Here is a 22095-nt window from a genome sequence, read left to right as displayed (position 1 = left end):
TTCAAGAATTCCAGAAGCAGTTGTGGGCTTTATGTTTCATTGAGTATTAGGATACAGAAATCAAAAACAAAGCCTAATGATTTTTGATTTACATTACTATCTTTTTTAAAAAAGAACTTGCTGTTGATCAAAAGTTTTTCTTCAGTACTATTATGCAAAGTGGTAAAATAGTGCTCGTGTCAAAAAGATACTAATTCTGTTTTTTTTTTTTTTTTGGATGGAGTTTTGCTTCACCCAGGCTGGAGCGCAATGGCATGATCTTGGCTCACTGCCACCTCTGCCTCCCAGGTTCAAGCGATTCTCCTGCCTCAGCCTCCTGAGTGGCTGAGATTACAGGTGCCCGCCATCATGCCCAGCTAATTTGTATATTTTTAGCAGAGACAGGGTTTCGCCATGTTGGCCAGGCTGGTCTCGAACTCCTGACCTCAGGTGATTCACCCGCCTTGGCCTCCCAAAGTGCTGGGATTACAGGCGTAAGCCACCACACCCGGCCACTAATTCTGTTTTTACCAAGACTTTATAGAAAATAAGATAGGACAGAAATAAGGAATTGCTATTTTTGGTTTACTATTATTTATATCAAAGGCATTTTAGCAATACAATTAAAGCCATGCGATTAATTTGACCTTCATAATAGAAAAATGAATCTAAAACATCTTGTAATCAAGTTAGCAATAGATAATACTACAGAGAAAAATGAGGTTAATGATTAGAAGGCAAATTATGTGTCAAGGAGACATCTGCCTTTGTACAGTTTAGTTCGAGAAATTTTACCCTTTGGGGTAAAATTCTGAAATAACTAACATTTTTGAAAATAGGTAATATTAAGCTTTAAGTAAGTTAGAGGTTGATTTTTAGATCTTTTTTTTTTTTTTTTTTTAAATCACAAATTCTTTGCAGCAGACAGGTAAAGTAGATAGGAAGGCCTGTGCCCAGGTTTATCAAATGTTGCTTCTAAGATGATTTATGGTGTAATGTTTCCTTAGCAAGAATACTCCTGGACTGTTTCTTTTCCACCAGGATTGTTAGTAATATGCAGTGTTTAGCCCCTACTCTTATACTGTTTATCATGAGGACGGATATATGTTCCACTCACCAGTTAACCACTTGTCTGCAGCTGCCAATATTGCATCCTTCTGGTTACTATAGAAATCAGTAACCCTAGAAGAAGAAAACAATGAAATAGATGTGCTCAGTACATTGATTGCAGAAGCGAAAAAGGCTCCAGAGTCCAGGCTATAAGAATTTGTTTTCTATCTTGATTAAAATGTTGAATGCTTGATGGAAGAATGGAGCATATTTGTTTCACTTGTCTGGTGATAAACTTTTAACCGCTGTGTTTTTTCCTTCATTGTAGAATAATTACAAAATAAAAATTCAAAAAGAGAAGTCCATTTCTATGTAAAATATGGAACCTAGAAGTAGCAGGATCAATCTTTGTGTTTAGTTGTCTAAATACTGGTTCTCATCACTCAGGATAAAAGACAATACTATTGAAATAATGAATCACTGGTCTGGGAATGCGAATACCCAACTCCTCCTTATTTCTAAATGTCCTAGGAGGTACCACATTTACACAGCTAAAGTAATCCATAACTTGTACCTATATACAGACTATTTAGGGAAATTATGTTCACACTCATCTTTACTTGAGCCAAATCCCATGTCATGTATCCTTCACAATTAATCATTATTAAATAAAATATTTCTGTGTATGAATAGTTTACCCATTAAATCATTTAAGTAAGTAAATCCTAACCCTGGTGGGAATTTTGGACTACCTTAGGAGTGGGTGGACACTGCTTTCAAACCACACCTTGGATGCTGAGAAGACTTGCTAGGTGAAGAGCTAATAAAATGAATAGACTTTTGACTTATAGTAGACCATTCCTATTGTCTCTCCTTTCCCAGGATACTTAGGAAGGAAGAATAAATCAATACTGTAGGTGATCTGTATTATGTTCACTGGGCTCCTATTTTGTTCATAAATATTTAAAGAAATGATACAATACCTATCTACATGAGCCATGAAACCCTCTTCTCCCCAATCATGTAGAAGCTGTGATATCATGAGCTAAAAGAGATAAAATCAAAAATACCATGTTTCATCCCCTGAAAATATAATTTTTGCATATATAAAAGCAAACCACTTTTGATTACATGTAAACCATAATAAGATATAACAAGCTGAGCCTAGCTTATATAGTCAGTGATTTAAAACAAATGTCAATTAATAACAATGACAATACTAGTAAAAATAACAAATATTGATACAGTACTTGTTATGTAGCAGGCACTATTGTAAGATACTAATATATTTTACCAAATGTAATCTCCATAAATTTCTGTTTTACTAATGAGGCACAAGGGTTAAGTTAACTTTTCTGAGTCCCCCAGCCTGAATTCAGTCAGGCTATCCAGCTCCTGACCCGTGCTGTTAATTGCCATACTATACCGCTTCTCTAAATATAAAAATGTACAGTAGATATGTAAAGTTAATGACATATTTGGAGATTTTCTATTTAAAATAGAAATTATAGGTTGGGCGCAGTGGCTCACACCTGTAACTCCAGCACTTTGGGAGGCCCAGCCGGGGGGATCACCAGAGACCAGGAGTTAGAGACCAGCCTGGCCAACATGGTGAAACTCTGTCTCTACCAAAAATACAAAAATGAGCTGGGCATAGTGATGTGTGCCTGTAATCCCAGCTACTTGGGAGGCTGAGGCAGGAGAATCGCTTGAACCTGGGAGGCAGAGGTTGCAGTGAGCCAAGGTCATGCCACTGTACTCCAGCCTGGGTGACAGAGCAAGACTCTGTCTCAAAAAAAAAAAAAAAAAAAAAAAAAAAAAAGTTTAAAATGTTATAAATTGATAGTGAACTTCTGTTGATAACAGATGCAAAAATATGTGAACTTCTGTTGATAACACATACAAAAAATATGAAAAAAGTCCCCAACTTGGCAAAACATGGGGCCATCTGCACTTTATGGAACATACATCAAACAAGTGTCTTATTCTACGCAAACTTTTCTGTTCTATTCATTCTTGCAAGGTTGTGTTACAGAGGGATCCAATAATTTCTCAAAGTTTGTAAGGAAATTTACATATTCTCTTAAATTAATTTTACTTTAATTAAAACGCATTCCAACCAATTTATTTAGGAAAGATTAGCATGTCTGCAAAGAAGGCAAACTATGAGTCACTAAACAGGTTTGGAGTTTCTGTTCTCTACCATCTATTTTTTAAAAAAATTCTGATCTAATTACAAAAAAAAATCTATTTCCTAAATTGTCCTTACCTGGTTGAAAGTGCTGGGGTGCAATGTTGAAACTTGTATGTGTAAAATAACTCTCTCTATTAAGGGTTTCGGACCAGTTAAAAATCCTATTCTCAACCTATGTCAAAAGAGAAAAGGCACGATACCAATTCCATATTAACAATTATTACATATCACTTTCCTGATTTCATCAGACAGACAATTGTGACCTGGGGACAAAAGGATCTAGATAATTAAAACATTCTAATAAAACTACTTCTTACTTCAAAAATAAATTTAAGTGTACATTTAAAACAAGATTGACCATGTATTTCCAAATGTGCCCTTTCATACCTGATATCAAAAACCTGACTGGTCCCACTACAATGTTAGATAAACAGTCAAGAATCTTTGATTATTGGAGGTGAATAAAGCAAAAAAAAGGCCTATGTTAATATTAATAATGAAACTAATATTTTAAGACAAGCAGACTACAAGCATTTTAAATGAAAAAATTTGTCTAGACTAAAAGATACTGAGGTACTGTCTCTGGCTCTATTAGATCTAGCATCAAGTTAGAGACACAGGGCCTTACCCAGAGGAAATGATTTTTGAAAAAGAGTCAGCTCTGATGACACGTCCATCAACATCCATGGAAAGAAATGTTGGTACCCTGAACTTAAAATGAAAAATAAAAAATACTGTTGATCTGAAAGCTCTGTTAGTCACTGTATGATTATTCTGAATAGAGAGTAGACAGGAGATGGATTTGGATAACAACAGTACAAATATTCTCTTACCTTTATTTCAACCCTTTAACATGGAATAACAAACAAAGATGCATGTTCTTTTATTAGCATCTGCTTGTCTTCATGGCTTTTCTGCCAAAAACACACACAAGGGCTTATTATTTGCTTCAGATGCCATTATTATGAACTTAGGGAAACTTCAAACAGGCCCTCTTTGCCCCAGAGGTTGAAATCCAGGATTAACAGACTCACAGGAGGGACTCAAGGAACACTAGTTTGAACAAGACTATAATGAAGATGGCCAGCAGCACTCAAGGGTATTCAGAGAGAGAGCTGATCCTTACGATCGGCAGAAGGAAAAATGATGCGAATGAAGATGAGAAATTAGTCAATATGAAAGACTGACTTCAACATTTACTTTAAAAGTAGCTACAAATGAGAAAGGAAATTTGCTGGCATGCTGATGGTGGGAGGCAGGAGGCAAAAGTGATGTTTTAGGAAACCCTGTAGAGAAATAAAGAGCTCTTATCTTTTCCCACTATATTTAAGGGGCAAGCTGAATCCAAGTGTATGTTCTCTGCGGCCCTGAGAGCAAAGAAAGTGTTGGCTTTTGAAGAATCAGGCTTTGGTCTTACTATTATTATCATCTATCAGAAAAAATCATCATGAAAGGTTGCACACGTGTGAGAATCAATCTAAATGCCCATTACTCTGAAGTAAGATCCACGACAGAAATGACAAGGTGGCAAATGTGTGGTGTGCTGCCTGTGATGCCTCCTCTTGTGTCCATGGGAGACACTGCTAACGGAGCACAGCCCTCTTTCTCCTTCAGCTTGAGCATGGCTTCCTAACCCTTCTCATACATCATTCTAATCGGCCACCACCAAGACACAGAAGTTGACAGGCAAAGATGAAACTCAGTTCACATCCCTGGGTGATGTTTGAGGAGCTGTGAACTTGGATGTGGAGTTCAAGGCATCCATCAGCCCTGATCTACTGTTTGCCCCAGTGCCTGGTACAGAAAGCCAGCTACTGTTTTGAAGGAAAGTAATTTCTGGAAAGAGCAGTAATAACAAAAAAGAAAGGTACTAATTCCATAATAAAACTGGGAGACTGAAAAGTAAAGTAGTAGCAAATTAATCATAATTGATTTACTTTCCATGTAAAAGTGGATTAGTTCTGACTCCGTAGTCAGCCTAATATCCAACACAGTGCAGTAACTTACAACAACTTATCTTCTAATAGTGAAATAAGTTCATATCATCACTTACCTTGTTAAACTGGAGAAAATAGTAAGGATCATCTTCTATTATGAGGAAATCATATTTTCTTGCAAGCTAAAAAAGGTTGAGGTAATTGTTTATTTCTTAAAGCAATCTATTTCTTAAAAGTTATTTAAAATTAAATTCACTTGGAATTGTAATTCTTTGTACTCATTCAAAAAACTACTGTGTGTCTATTGTCTTAGACAATGAGGATAAAAAGATGAACAAGGCATTAAAGGCTCTTATTCTCATGGAAGTTAGATTCCAGGGGAAAAGACAGCATATACATAAGCCTGTGGATCATGAGCAGAATAAACATTAGATGAGTGGTTTTATTTACTTTCTTTTTTGAGATGGAGTCTTGCTCTGTCGCCCAGGCTGGAGTACAGTGGCACGATCTTGGCTCACTGCAACCTCCGCCTCCTGGGCTCAAGCGATTCTCCTGCCTCAGCCTCCCGAGTAGCTGGGATTACAGGCATGCACCACCACACCCAGCTAATTTTTATATTTTTTGCTAGAGATGGGGTTTCACCATGTTGGCCAGGCTAGTCTTGAACTCCTGACCTCAAATGATCCACCTGCCTCAGCCTCCCAAAGTGCTGGGATTACAGGAGTGAGCCACTGTGCCCAGCTAGATGGGTGGCTTTAAAGTGCTGGGCAGCGCATTACAACAGGTGAGGGAAGAGAGCGACAGGGTAGCTATTTCAGGTTCAATCACTGAGAAGGCCTTCCGGACCAGGTAACATCAGAGCTTAAAATGACAGGAAGGAGTCAGCTGTGCAAATATCAGAAGAAGAAGAATCTAGACTGAGGGATGAATGAGGGCAAAGGCGGCAGGATACGCAAAATGCTTGACATGTTTAAGGGCTAAAAAGGACAGTGTGGCTGCCCCAAGTGCAGCAAGAAGAATGATAAGAGAGAAGGCTTGAGAATAGACTGACCATGTTACCTAGCTCTGCAGGGCAGATAAAAGAATTTGGGCTTTATTTTAACTGCAAGGAGAAACCACTGGAGCCTGGAGCCCGGCTTTATACTGACATTTCTGCAGGGATGGATGTGGCTGGCTGCTGTGGGAAGAGTGTGACTGGTTAAGAGCGCAGGGTGAAATGCAGCTGGTGCAGTGAAGGCACTGGAGGAGTCCAGTGAGGGCAGGCAGGGGCTCAGAAGATGGGGACAGTGATGACAACAGAGAAAAATGGATGGACTTGGATAAGCTCAGTGGTACAGTCCACAGGAGGAACTAGATGTGGGGAATGTGGGGCAAAGGAGGGAAAGACAGGAATAAAGGGTAACCATTCATAGTTGCACTCTTTATGGAGATGGAGAATGTGAGAGGCTGGAGATCAGAGGTTTGGGGTAGGGCAGTGGAAAATCAGGAGTTCTATTTTGGGCATGTTAAGTGTGAAACGATTATTAGATATCTCTGTGGAGATATCAGTAGAAAGTTGGATACAGAAGCCTGGGGCTCAGGGAAGAGGTAGGGGCCAGGCAATGTGGCAGTCATTGTGTATGTAATGGAATAGACAGACACAAAACTGGACAAGGCTGCCTGGGGGGTATGTAAACAAAGAAGAGAACTCAGGACAGAGCCCGGGAAGTACAAACATAAGAACATGACGGTGTATGTGGTGTGTGTACATATATATGTGTGTGTGTATATATATGTGTATATATACATGTGTATATATGTGTATGTATGTGTGTGTGTATATATGTGTAAATATATGTGTGTATGTATATATGTGTATATAGATATACTTACATGTATTATATACATGTATTAGATGTATATATGTGTGTGTATGTATATATATATTTAGAGTTGGAGTCTTGCTGTGTTGTCCAGGTTGGTCTCAAACTCCTGGGCTGAAGCGATCCTCCCACCTCAGCCTTCCAAAGTGCTGGGATTACAGGTGTAAGTCACTGCACCCAATCTGAGACAATATTTTGTACCTAAATTTTCTTTTTCTTTTTTTTTTGAGACGGAGTCTCGCTGTGTCACCCAGGCTGGAGTGCAGTGGCACGATCTCAGCCCATTGCAAGCTCCACCTCCCGGGTTCATGCCATTCTCCTGCCTCAGCCTCCCAAGTAGCTGGGACCACAGGTGCCTGCCACCACGCCAGGCTAATTTTTTGTATTTTTAGTAGAGATGGGGTTTCACTGTATTAGCCAGTATGGTCTCCATCTCCTGACCTTGTGATCCACCCGCCTCGGCCTCCCAAAGTGCTGGGATTATAGGCATGAGCCACTGCGCCCGGCCTGAACCTAAAATTTTCTTTTTTTTTTTTTTTTTTTTTTTTTTTTTTTTTGAGACGGAGTCTCGCTCTGTCGCCCAGGCTGGAGTGCAGTGGCCAGATCTCAGCTCACTGCAAGCTCCGCCTCCCGGGTTCACGCCATTCTCCTGCCTCAGCCTCCCGTGAACCTAAAATTTTCTAAGTAAAAGGAACTGGCTGAAATCTTTCCTATGATTCCACTGGATGTGACTAAATTCTATAGAGTTTAAAAAGGGTTTGGTATTTATTTTAAAAAGCTATTTGTAGTAAAAGGTTGGGGGCACAGTCAGATACATAAAAGAGACTTTCTAAAAGGCAAAATTTCTCTTATTTTTCAAAGATTTCTGTGGAGCTTAACATATGTTTGATACTTAAAAAATGTTTATAGTGAAAAGCTAGGCATCATTGGTATCTCAGAGAGATTTCATAAAAGGGGAGCATGCCTCTTATTTTTAAAGAATTCTTGGTAACCTAAGATGACAAGGAGTAGGAAGCAGAACAGGCAAGTTAACAACACAGAAAAAACAGAAATCAAACTTGGGGTAAAATATTAAATAATCTCATAAAATTTAACATCAGGCCAAGGATGCTATTTCTTTTGTATTAAAACATCAATTATGGGGAAAGAAAAATCTAATAACTAAGGAAAGATGCAGAAATTTATTGTGTCTAAATTTATTAGGACCCTGAGCATATATGATTTCCTTTTATTAAAAATTATATTCCTTGAAAGCAAAAGGCTAATGAGAAAGGGAGCTTGCATAGTGCTCTTCTAAAAAGTCACAAAGAAACAGGAACATAACTGCTTTAACCCATTCTACAGTACCTCATAGATTTCCTTTTTGCGTTCACTTGTTAATGAGTTTCCAGTAGGGTTGTTGCCACTTGGAACAGTATAAAGAAATTTGGGGGTGTTTTTCTGGGGATTCTTTGAATCTTCTGGTTTCCATCTGGAAAGTATGTCTCTTAGGGAATCTGGAACAATCCCATGTTCATCACTGGCAACATTAATAATGTTGCAGCCCAGTGGGTGCAGCTGTTGAGCACAAAAGAAAGCCTGAGTCAGTCGTGATTACAAAATGTAAGTGCTATTTTTTTTTCCTTCTAACCAAGAACTTGCTCATTCATACCCTTAAAAATATATAAACCTGCACGCAGCTCTGAGCTCCTGAGGGTTGAGGTTATACACTTTTTTTTTTTTCTGAGATGGAGTCTTGCTCTATCGCCCAGGCTAGAATGCAATGGTGCGATCTTGGCTCACTGCAACCTCCGACTCCCTGGTTCAAGAGATTCTCCTGCTTCAGCCTCCTGAGTAGCTGGGACTACAGGTGCATGCCACCACACCCAGGTAATTTTTTGTATTTTTAGTAAAGTCGGAGTTTCACCATGTTAGTCAGGATGGTCTGGATCTCCTGAACTCGTGATCCACCCTCCTCGGCCTCCCAAAGTTCTGGGATTACAGGTGGTGGTGGGACAATGAATGGGATGAGCAGATCACCAAGCAGTATAGTAGAATTTCCATATTTTACCAATTGCTAAGGCTGTACTGGCATGTACTGGCATTGCTTATAGACTTAGCTTTATACAAATTTGTGGAATCTCATTCATGGTTGAGCATTAAAATTTAAAAAAGGAACTTAAGAAATAATAATTGAATGAGGTTCTAAAAAAATTGCAAATGAAAAGCAAATACTCTTTTAGCAGTCAAATGTAGAATTATGCATAAAAAAGAACAATTCAGATCCTCCTTATGACAAATTTAAAAGGCCTTAATCTTATAAAGCACATCTACCATGAATAAAGCAAATCAACACTGCGCCATACAATAAACGCATACTGCTTATTAGCATATTTCCTCAAAGCTTAGCATACAGCTTCTGTTTTTCTGTTTGGGTATGTGAAAACATTTGTGTGTGTGTAGATGCACGCTTTGTATGTAGACACTGGTTTTACATTCACAGGCATTATGTAATCTTAAATCTCAGGAGTTTAGGAAAGTAAATTATGAGTATCCAATCATTAAGAAAAAGTAATTATTTTATTTTAGGTTTTTTATTGTGGTAAAATTGTTGCCATTTTAAGCCTTTTTTTTTTTTTTTTTTTTAGCGACAAATTTTTTTTTAAGTGACAAAGTCTCACTTTGTTGCCCGGGCTGAAGTGCAGTGGTGCAATTACGGCTCCCTGTAACACCATGCTCCTGGGTTCAAGTGATCCTTCCACCTCTGCCTTCTGCCTGGCTAATTAAACAAACAAAAAAACTTTGTAGACACGTGCTTTGCTATGTTGCCCAGTATGGTCTCGAACTCCTGACCTCAAGTAATCCTTCAGCCTCGGCTTCCCAAAGTGCTGGGATTACAGGCGTGAGCCACCTCGTCTAGTTCATTTTAACTATTTTTAGGAGTACAATTCAGTGGCATTAATTACATTCACAATGTGTGCATCCATCACCTCTATTTCCAAAACTGTTTCCTCACCCCAAATAGAGACTCTGTACCTATTAATCAATAACTCTCCATTCTCTACTCTTCCCAGCCACTGGTAACCACCCATCTACTTTCTATCTCTATTAATTTGTCTATTCTAGATGTTTCATATAATTGGAATAATACAATATTTGTCCTTTTGTCTGGCTTCTTAAAGTTAAAATGCTTTCAAGGTTCATCCATATTGTAATATGTAACAGATCTGTGTTCCTTCTTATGGCTGAATAATACTCCATTGTATGTATATAACACATTTTATTTATCCATTCATCCACTGATGGACACTTGAGTTGCTTCTACCTTTTGGCTATTGTAAATAATATTGCAATGAACATTTGTATACAAGTATCTGTTTCAGTCCCAGTTTTCAATTCTTTCTGGGTATATACCCATGAGTGGAATTGTGGGTCACACGGTAATTCTATTTTAATTTTCTGAGGAACTGACAAACTTTCCCATGGTGGCCATACCATTTTACATTTCCACCAGCAATGAATGAACCCCAGTGTCTTCACATATTCACTATTTTTTAAAAAAATAATATCCTGGTATGTGTGAGGTAGTATCTCACAGTACTTTTGATTTGCATTTCTCTACTTAAAAATTTTTTTTCCCCAAGCCTGAGTCTTGCCAAATAATCAGACTGCAGGTACAGCTGTCACACATTGTAGAGTACTAACCACTACATGATCATGGAACTTGCAGCTTTCATATGTTGATTTATGCTGCTTTGCATTTCTCTAATCACTAATGACGCTGAGCATCTTTTTATGTGCTTATTGGTCTTTTGCACATGTTCTTCAGACTAATGTCTATTTAAGTCCTTTGTCCATTTTTAAATTGGGTTGTTTATCTTTCTGTTGTTGAGTTGTAGGAGTTCTTTATATGTTCTGGATATTAAAGCTTTATCAGATATATTATTATAAATATTTTCTCCCATTGTATAGACTCTTTTTTCGCTTTTTTCATAATGTCCTTTGATACACAACCACGTTTAAATCTTCAAGTCCAATTTATCTATTTTTGTGGTTGTTGTTGTTCATATTTTTGGTCATATCTAAAAAATCCACCAAATCTAAGGTCATAAAAATTTGCCCTTATGTTTTCTCCTAAGTGTTTGTAGCTTTTGTGCTTATATTTATGTCTTTGATCCATTTTGAGTTAAATTTTCATATGGTGTGAGGTAAGGGTCCAAATTCTTTCATATGCATGTGGAAATCCAGTTGTCCCAGCACCACAGTTGAAGAGACTACCCTTTCCCCCACTGAATGATCTTGGTACCCTTACTGAAATCAACTGGATTTGTGGGTTTATTTCTGGATGCTCAGTTCTATTCTATTGGTCTATATGATTGTCTTTATGCCAGTAACACATTGTTTGATTACTGTAGCTTTGCAGTTTTGAAATTGGGAAGTGAGAGTCTTCCAAATTTGTTCTTTTTCAAGATTATTTTGGCTATTTAGGTCCTTTAAACTCACATCAATTTAAGGATTGGCTTTTCTATTTCTGCAAAAAAGGCTGTTGGCATATCGATAGGGATTGTATTGAATCTGTAAATTGCTTAGGGTAGTATTAATACCTTAACAATAGTAAGTCTTACATTCTACGAACAGTGGAAGTCTTTCCATTTATTTGAGTTTTGCTTAATTTCTTTCAGCAAAATTTTTCAGTTTTTAATGTAAAAGTCTTCCACCTCCTTTGTTAGATTTATTCCTAGGTATTTTATTCTTTTGGATGCTATTACAAATGGAATTGTTTTATATATTGCTTTATATGTTGATTTTCATAAAAATAATATAAAATTTTTAAAAAATAAGAGAATCCATGTAGTTGGAATCAACAGAGCATAAAGGTCATCTCATTCAATTCCCCTACTCTAAGCTAGAATTACATTTGCCGTATTTGTGTTAGGTGGCAGTCAAAAGTAACTGAGCACCTACAGTGATGGGCAATGTTGTAACCTCTTATGAAGTCCGGTAAGGCCAGTGGTTAGCAAGTTCTTATATAGAGCTGAAATTGTTTCCCTGTGGTTCCAGTTTTATTAACCTAAGGTCATGTACAAATAAATCTAATTCTTTTGTTACATGACTAACTTCTATGTATTTGAGGACAGTTTTCATGCCTCTCTTGAGTCTTTTCTTTCTGGGGAAAATAGCTCCAGTTCCTACAACATTCATCATATGGTATGGTTTCCAATTCCCTATTTACTCTGACTATCTTTCTCTGAATATGCTCCAGTTGTGGACATTTCTTTCTTAAAGTAGACTGCCCCAAACAAACCTAATTCTCAGCAATGTGCTCTGACCAGTGCAGAGCAGAGTCAGATCATCCGCTTCCTCATTCTGTATATCACAGTTCCACGGATCTAACTTTGGAGTGGAAAGTCCTAATTATACTATATTAGTATACTAAACTGACATATAACATGGTTGTACTTATGCATATGGTAATAAGAGAGTAATAAAAAATAAATTTTTGTAATTTAAATTACATTTAAAGTGAAATATTAAGAGAATTGGACACGATTTTGTATAACCTAATTTTAATGCCTACACACTTGGATTTTTAAAAAGAAATGTATAAAGAAGAGGGTACCTTTAACATATTTTGTATATATCATTTAAGATTATCCTGCTTATGGATAAAAGATGCTACTTCATTTTTCTGTGTATAGATTATTCTAAAGTTAATAAGATATTAACTTTATTATTATAAAGTTATTATAAAACTTTTATTATAAGTTTTCTTCTTATTTACCACAACAGAGTTGCCTTTTGTAAAATGTATACTCACACTTTGAAGAGTTCCTGAATAAGCAGGTTCATCTAGGAGGACATTATCTCCAGGGTTAATGATCATTTCAAACACCTAACAAAAGAAGCATAGGTTAGCTTGTTAGTCAGCATAGGTTAGTACTGTTTCCATGCTCAGAAGCCCATTTTTTAGTTTGAGCTCACATGATTCTAGAGTAAGAATTAGCAAATTGTTTATAAAGGGCCAAACAGTAAACATTTTGTGGATCATAGTATTTCTGTTGCAACTACTCTGCCTCTATAGTGAAAAAGCAGCCATAGACAATATATAAATGAATGGGTGTGACTGCATTCCAATAAAACTTTATTTACAAAATTTGATGAAGGGCTGGATTTGGCTCTCAAGCCACAGTTTGCCAACTCCTGTTCCTGAGTAAGGTGAACAGAGGTTTGGCTCCTAACATTCATTTATTCCTTTCATTGCTTCTTTGAAAATCTATTAAATGTTTACTATAAGCCAGGCCTGTGTAAAGTGTCAGAGATAAAATAGTGAGCAAAATGACATGGTTCTTACTCTCATGGAGCTACTGGTCCACTGGGAAAGCTAGACACCAATTAAATAACTACCCAATAAATGTGCAATTAAAAACAGTGGTAAGTGATATTAAGTACAGATGCACAATGACATGAGAGCTCATTGTAGGAAGACCTAGGCATTGAGGAAACTCAGGGAAGGCATCCTGGAAGAAGTGATGAGTTGGTGTAGGGGGTGACAATAGTTACATGTGAAGAGCCAAAATAATTATGTGTCTTGAGGCAGAAGGTAAAGAGTGGTGTGAGATCAGACAGAAGTGGGCAGAGACCAACCATGTAGGCATTTGAGCCAAGGGAGGGAAGTAAGGATTTTAAGAAGAGAGTGGGGAGGGAGAGTTGCATGATCAGATACTCATCTTGAAAAGATCAATCTGACTGCAGTATGAAAGAATAAAAGAAGGGTGAGAATACACGTGGAAAGTTTGGAAAGTTTTTAGGATTGTTTGGGAAGTTACTGCCACGGTCCTGGAAACAGATAAGGGTCATCTTAAAGTAGAGTGGTGACAGTGGAATTGTAGAGAAGAACTGAGAGGTATTAGGAAATGAAAAGTAACGGAACATGATTATGGAAAATAGGGAAATGAGGAAGTGGAGGTGTCAAGAATGATGCCTAGGTATTTGGTTATGGAACTAGATAGACGGTGGGGGTGGTGCTATTCACTGAAACGCAAAACCAAAAAGCCATCCATATCTGAGTGAGAGGATGATTTGTTTTAGTGTGAGATGCCTTTGAAACATCCTGTGATGATGTCAGATGGATAGATGGACAAATGGATTTGGAAGGAGCTTGCAAGTTACTGGCATATGGTTGATCATGTGAATGTTAATAGATACCCAGGAAAAGTACATAGACTAAGGAGAGATGTTCAAGGACGGAGCTACAGGGAACTCCAATCAATAATGGCTGGGTAGAGGAGGACACTGCAAGGAAGGCAGGGCAAGTGGGCTGGAGGAGAACCACACAACATGCTACTGAGAGAGGTGGAGGAGGACAGTGTTTCCAAAAGGGCGGGGGAGACTTCCAGTTCCAAAATGGTGGTGTAGAAGCAAGTTGGCTTCATTCCGTCCCACAAAACCACTAACAAATATACAGTGCTAAAATTTTCACCAGAAACAACCCAGAACTCAAATATAAGGATGAGTCAGTTCCTAGGACTATAGAGAAATGAAAAAACTCTGAGCAGATGGTAAGAAAAACATACTTCTGCATCTATGATACTCCTCCTCCCAATTCTGCCTGGCACCAAGCACATGGAAAATCTCCCCCTAACTCACGGCTTCTACACTAGAAAAAGTGAGATTGAGGTGGCCAAGAGTTTCCCCACCATCTCTGGTTCCCTGGCAGGAGTCCTGTCCTTGCCTTAACCCTTGGAAAGCATCATGATTGACTGGAGGAAAAAACATCCCTGAGGAAAGGCAGAGACAAAATGGGAAGGCAGGACTACCATCCCAAGCCCTGGAAACTCTGCACTGTAACTCAGCAAAAAGGGCATGCCAAATCAGAGTGATTGTTCAGCAGCACCACACTGCAGGAGGAATGCTCCAGAGGTTCCTGGGCATAATTATTTTGCTAGCCACCTCATGCCAATGGAATAAATCCTTTGGGACCTCCCTGATTTGGGACAGGCTATTCTCGAATTATTTACTAAACCTGGGTTTAAGGTGCTACCTACAAAGATGCCAACAAGGAAGCAGTGACCCAGCAATAGAGATTTACTAAGCAAATATATCCAATAAAAAGCAAAGCAAGCCAGACAAAACAAACAAAAAACTAGAATAAATAAGTAATCCTTCAATGCAAAAAACAGATGTATACCTACAAGAAACAATAGCAAACAGGAAACCATGACCTCCCCAAAATGACAGAGCAACAATCCAGTGACTGATCCTAACAAGATGGCAATTTGTAAGCTCTTTGACCAAAAATTCAAAATAGCAGTTTTAAGAAAACTCAGGGCCGGGCGCGGTGGCTCACACCTGTAATCCCAGCACTTTGGGAGGCCGAGGTGGGTGGATCACGAGGTCAAGAGATCAAGACCATCCTGGCTAACACGGTGAAACCCTGTCTCTACTAAAAATACAAAAAATGAGCTGGGCGTAGTGGCGGGCACCTGTAGTCCCAGCTACTCAAGAGGCTGAGGCAGGAGAATGGCGTAAACCTGGCAGGTGGCACTTGCAGTGAGCCGACATCACACCACTGCACTCCAGCCTGGGCGACAGAGCAAGACTCCGTCTCAAAAAAAAAAAAAAAAAAAAAAAAAAAAAAGAGAAAAGAAAACTCAGTGATCTTCAAGATAACTCAGAACAGCAATTCAGAAATTTATCAGAGACATTTAACAAAGAGATTGAAATAATAAAAATAAAACGCCCCAGAAATTTTGGAACTGAGAAATACTGAACTCAGAATTGTTGAACTGAGGAACTCATTAGAGGCTCTCAAAATCAAAACGGACCCAGCAGAAGGAAGAATCAGTACGCTTGAAGATTGGCTATGTGAAAATACAGTCAGGGAAAAAAGAAAAAAGAACAAAGAATGCCTACAAAATACAGAAAATTACCCCGAAAGACTAAATCTAAGAATCATTGGTCTGCAAGAGGAAGGTGAGCAAAAGCAAGGAGTACAAAGCTTATTTAGAGAAATAATAACAGAAAAAGTTTCTAAAATTTGAGACAGATAAATATCCAGGCCACAAAAGAAGGTCTGAGAACATCAAACAGATTTAATCCAAATAAAACTACCTCGAAGCATATAAGAATCAAACTCTCAAAGGCTAAGAACAAACAGAAGATATGAAAAGCAACAAGACAAAAGAAGAAAATAATACATACACGAGCTCTAATTTGTCTCACAACAGACGTCTCAATGGAAACCACACAGGCCAGGAAGAAGAGACATGGCATTTTAAAAGTGCCCAAAGAAAAAAGCTGCTAAGAATATTGTTTTTTTTTTTAACTGATTGATTGATTGAGATGGGGCCTCGCTATGTTAACGAGGCTGGTCTCTAACTCCTGGCCTCAAGCAATTTTCCCATCTCAGCCTCCCAAAGCACTGGGATTACAGGTGTGAGCTACCATTCCCGGCCCATCCAAGAATATTGTACACTTGATCTTAGCCAGAAGGCTGAGAAGCGATCATCCAAGAATACTGTATCCAGCAAAATTATCCTTCAAATATGATGGAGAGATAAAGTCTTTCTCAGACAAACTAAAGCTGAGAGAATTTACCACCACCAGATTGTATGAAAAATGCTAAAGGGAATTCTTCAACCTGAAATAAAAAAGTACTAATGTACAAAAGAAAACTTTTCAAGGTAAAAATCCCACTGGTAAAATTAAGTACGTGGACAAACCCAGAATATTCTATGATTGTAATTATGGTGTGTGATCCACTCATAATTCTCATATGAAGCCCAAATGACAAATCAATCAAAAACATTAATAGCTACAGCAACCTGTTAAGATAGGTAATACGTAAATTGAGATATCTCAAAGTCAAAATGTGGGGGGAATGGAGTTAAAGAATAGAGGATTTTTTTTGTGTGTGTTTTTTTGCATTTGTTTGCTTCTCCAACATAAGATAAGTTGATCCAAGATAAGTTGTTACCTCTTTAAAATAACTTTTTATATCAATAAGTTTTTTTTTTTTGTAAGCCTCATGGTAACCACAGTACAAAAACTTATAATTGATTCACTAAAAATAAAGAGCAACAAATTACATAATAGTACCAGAGAAAATCACTTAACCACAACGGAAGACAGTAAGAAAGGAAGAAAAGAAGAGAGGAGTCTCAAAACAACCAGAACACAAGCAACAAAATGCCAGTAGTAAGTCCTAACATATCAATAATAACACTGAATGTAAATGGTCTCCATTCTCCAATTAAAAGGCATAGAGTGGCTCAGTGGATAAAGAAACAAGACCCAATCATATGCAGCCTACAAGAAACCTACCTCACCTATAAAGACACACATTCTGAAAGTGAGGAGGTGGAAAAACATATTCCGTGGAATTGGAAACCTAAAAAGAGTAGGTGTAGCTACACTTACGTAAAATAGATTACAAATATAAGATTGTAAAAAGAAACAAAGAAGGTCACTATATAATGATAAAGGGGTCAATTTGGCAAGATAATATAACAATTATAAATATATATGCACCCAACACCATACCTCCCAAGTATACAAAGCAAGTATTAATAAATATAAAGGGAGAGATAGAATGTAATACAATAATAGTAGGAGACTTTAACACTTCACTCTCAGTAATAAACAGATTATCCAGACAGAAAATCAACATAAAGAAACAGTGAGGTAAAACTACACACTAGATCTAACAGACCTAATAGACATTTACAAAAATATTCAACCAACTGCTGCAGCATATACATTCTTTTCATCAGCACAATGAAGAGTCTGCAGAACAGACCATACCTTAGGCTATAAAACAAGTTTGAACAAATAAAAAAAAAAAAAAACAAATCTTATCAAATATCTTTTCTGACCACAATAATAAAACTAGAAATCAATAACAAGAGGAACTTTATAAAATATGCAAGGACATGAAAATTAAACAACGTGCTCCTGAATGGGTCAATGAAAAATGAAGCAGGAAATTAAAAGTTTTACTAAGAAAAATGAAAATGGAAATGCAATATACTAAAATTTGTGAAATACAGCAAAAGCAGTTGTAAGAGGAAAGTTTACAGCAATAAATGCCTGTATCAAGAAAGTAGAAAGACTTCAAATTAACAACCTAATAATGCACTTCAAGGAACTAGAACAACCTACAGGATAGGAGAAAATATTTGCAAACCACCCATCTGACAAGGGATTAACAACTCAATAGCAAAAACCCCAAATAATCCCATTAAAAAATGGGCAAAAGATCTTAACAGACATTTCTAAAAGAAGACATAAAAATGCCCAAAAGGCATTTAAAAAGTTCAATATTACTAATGCAATCAGAAATGCAAACCAAAACCACAATGAGATATTACCTCACCACAGTCAAAATGGCTAGCTTCAAAAAGACAAGTAATAACAGATGCTGATGAGGGTAGAGAAAGGGGAACCCTTGTACACTTTGATGGGAATGTAAATTGGTACAGCCACTATGGAGAACAGTACAGAGGTTCCTCAAAAAACTGAAAATAGAACTACCATATAATCCTGCAATCCCACTGCTGAGTATATATCCAAAACAAAAATATCAATATATCAAAGCAGTATCTGCACCTCCATGTTTATTATGGCACTTATTCACAATAGCCAAAATATGGAACCAACCTAAGTGTCCATCAGCTGATGAATGGATAAGGAAAATGTGGTATACACACAATGGAATATTATTCAACCATAAAAAAGGAATAAAATCCTGTCATTTGCAGCAACGTGGATAGAACTGGAGGTCATTATGTTAAGGGAAATAAGCCAAGTACAGAAACACAAATATTGCATGTTCTCCCTTATCTGTGGGAGCTAAAACAGTGGATCTCATAAGGATAGAGAGTAGACTGGTGGTTACTGAAGGATGGAAAGGACATGGGGGAGATAGGGTGAAAGAAAAAATAAAGAATATAAATGTACTTATTACTACTGAACTGTATACTTAAAAATGGTAAGGATAGCAAATTTTATATATATATGTGTGTGTGTATATATATATTATGGCAACAGAAAAAATTAAAAATTAATTTTAAAAAATAAAATGGATGGGGAGATCAACAGTGTTAAAGGATATTTCTAGGTCAAGTAATAGAAGGTTTGACAAATCTTTGGAAATTATGTGGATAATATGATTTCTACTACAATCACTAGAGCCAGGCAATAGATTTTTTCCAGCCTAAATCAAAGGGGTCTATTATGACTAAATCATACATAAGTCACAGAATAATTGCTTTTTAACATGTGATGTTCCACAATCCCCAGTTTGAGTCCTTTTTCCTATCATTTTATCAACCCACATCTCACCACAAACAGTAGGGCCATTATCAATTGAGATAGAAGACTTGACTTTTTTTTCCCAATTGGCCTGTCATGTTCAGTTTATCTTTTCCTTATGAACTTTTGGCATCTTATGACAAACAGTATCCTCCTCTGAAAAGTTTCTAATTGAGTTAAGCTTTACAAGACATCCTAGGACCAAAGGAATCACTTGGGTGGCATGCACATATTAACAGATCAAAGGAAAACCTAATTAGCGTTGATCCTTGAACAACATGGATTTGAACTGCACAAGTTCACTTATACGCACAGTTTCTTCTGCCTCTGCCTCCCCTGAGACAGCAAGACCAACCCCTCCTCTTCCTCCTTCTCCGCAGCCTAATCAACATGCAGATGAGGATGAAGACCTATATGATGATCCACTTCCACTTAATGGTAAATATATTTTCTCTTGCTCATGACTTTCTTAATACCATTTTATTTTCTCTGGTTTACTTCATTGTAAAAATATAGTGTATAATACATATAAAATACAAAATATGTGTTAACTGACTATATTATCAGTAAGGCTTCTGGTCAAGAGTAGGCTATTAGTAGTTATGTTTTAGAGGAGTCAAAAGTTATATGCAGATTTTCAACTGCATGGAGTCATTGCCCTTAAATCCCTGTGTTGTTCAAGGGTCAACTGTAAATATATTTTCCACATCAGTTAGGGGACATACAAATTTCAAATATATTAAATTAGAAGGGAAGGCTGTTATCATCTGGGAGCATTGTTTAAAAGATGAGAGAGAAACACAGGATCCTAAAATAACATGAATCCTAGAGAACAACGTGGAAGAAATATTAAACCAGATACATATTAGTGCCTCTGTAATAAGCATGTCTGTAAGTAGTAAGTTACTGATGTATTTAGCCATCTACGCTGTCTTCTTTGTATAACTGGTGCTGTGATGGATAAAGAAGAAACTGTCTTAAGCAACTTTCTGGAAGAAAAAGTCCTGGCACCCTTTCTTGAGGAAAGAATTTCATTGAAAAATACTCTTATATCATTCTATACAATCACAAATGTTTCTCTTCAAGCAAAGACTCAAACACTAGCTATTCTTTTACTTTTCCTAATTATATACAAAAAGGGTAAGTTTTTTTTTAATTTTTAAAAACTTTAAAAAATGTTTTTACTACTGTAACTCATTATTCCATAACAATAATTTAATTAAAATTCATTAAAGCAAACCAGATTACAGTTTTCATATTTCCATGAAAAAGAAAATACTCTGGTTTCAGATTAAGATAAATGGGAGTCAGAGATTAATCTAGATCTGAGAATGAATATAGAGAATCTTATTATTCATGGAAAACAAAGGAGAAAGTATACCAGCACTTTGGGAGGCCAAGGTGGGCAGATTGCATGAGCCCACAAGATCAAGACCAGCCTGTCCAACACGGCAAAATAATATAAAAATTAGCTAGGCATATTGGTGTACACCTGCAGTCCTAGCTACTTGGGAGGCTAAGGTGGAAGAATTGTTGGAGCCCAGGGATGTCGAGACTACCGTGAGCCGTGATTGCGCCACTGCACTCCAGTCTGCATGACAGGGTGAGACCCCGTCTCAAAAAAAAAAAAAAAAAAAAAAAAGAAAGAAAGAAAAAAGAAAAGAAAAGAACAGATTAAACTGAGGACCACAGATGTGGTCTCTTTATTGTGGCAACTAACCAGTGGTGTTTACATCCGTGGAGTTCTGGAACCCAGAAGGGAAGAAGATGGAATAACTAATGCCACGAGGAGAGGGAGAGAGAGAACCAATCCATGTAAGAAGTCAGAGATACAGACATATAAACAGATCTAGAGAAATGCACCCAAGAGGGGGACAAGATACAAGCAGTGGCAAGCACAGAGATTCCATAGACAGATATGCAAAGGAATATAAATATTTTTATCTCAGGAATATGAAGGTATGCCCTCTAAAAAATTTAAAAATCATATTGAAATTTCCTAACTATAGGCAGAAATCAAGTGTAACTTGAATTTTTGAGCCAGATGAAATTAAGCAATGTTCACTAAGCTGTTGGTAGGAGTTGAGTACTCCCTTAGTGGGAATCCTGCTTTAATGGTTAATAGGTCTGCATAATTGACCACACGCTCTGTATTTAATATTTAACAGATTAGGCTAGTGAATGATGTTAAGAACAGATAATGTTTGAAAGTCCTTGTGTTCACAATGAGGAAAACTAAGGGGAAATATTGATAGATCAACCTACAATATTTCTGCCTGGCTTTTGCTTACAGTCAACATCCCCCACCCACCCTTGCCCATCCCCGGCCACAACTGCTCCCACCGGCATCCTATGACTTGTCTTTTAGTTCCCTGTTAATAATTCTAGGTGAAGACAAGAAAGACGAGCAGTAATCCATAAAATATGATTCTCTGTGATTAAGTGAGAGAGGACTATAGAAACGAATGCTTCCAATTCTCCATTTTGGCTGAGTTTTCCTTTCAGTCTTACCTTACAAAGACCTTGTTGGCTGCCAGATGTGACACATAGGTCCATTTGTCCTTGACTGGGTGGGTAATGGACAGTAGGAGGATTATGCAATTTTATTTGTAACTGTTTTAGCCAGGACAAAAGCTCTGGAATTCTAAAGCATAAAATGTATTTTTAAATTCATAGTAGTAAAAATCATAGTAATAGTAGTAGACAGGAAATAATAAATGACAGCTTTATCAAGTACTTTGTACACTCAATTAAAAAACCCTCAAATGCTTTTTGCCAGTAT

General features: G+C 37.3%; 1 protein-coding gene across 8 annotated transcripts in view; it reads right to left on the bottom strand.

Annotated features, from left to right (window-relative positions):
* The window catches only part of AADAT (aminoadipate aminotransferase), a 45142-nt gene that overhangs the window by 5084 nt on the left and 17963 nt on the right, over positions 1 to 22095 (bottom strand). For all 8 annotated transcript variants that reach the window (XM_050792535.1, XM_050792532.1, XM_050792531.1 and 5 more), the window contains 8 exons: positions 21825 to 21957; positions 12820 to 12894; positions 8370 to 8579; positions 5277 to 5342; positions 3852 to 3934; positions 3299 to 3395; positions 2013 to 2074; positions 1097 to 1161 (listed from right to left, as the gene is read on the bottom strand). In XM_050792535.1, coding sequence (XP_050648492.1) covers positions 1097 to 1161; positions 2013 to 2074; positions 3299 to 3395; positions 3852 to 3934; positions 5277 to 5342; positions 8370 to 8579; positions 12820 to 12894; positions 21825 to 21957 — 791 coding nt within the window. The remainder of the gene's footprint in view (positions 1 to 1096; positions 1162 to 2012; positions 2075 to 3298; positions 3396 to 3851; positions 3935 to 5276; positions 5343 to 8369; positions 8580 to 12819; positions 12895 to 21824; positions 21958 to 22095) is intronic.

The sequence above is a fragment of the Macaca thibetana genome, chromosome 5, assembly GCF_024542745.1.
Source record: "Macaca thibetana thibetana isolate TM-01 chromosome 5, ASM2454274v1, whole genome shotgun sequence".
NCBI classification, from domain to species: Eukaryota; Metazoa; Chordata; class Mammalia; order Primates; family Cercopithecidae; genus Macaca; species Macaca thibetana.
The sequence above is the reverse complement of the archived record's forward strand: the minus strand, read 5'-3'. Positions and strand labels throughout refer to the sequence as shown.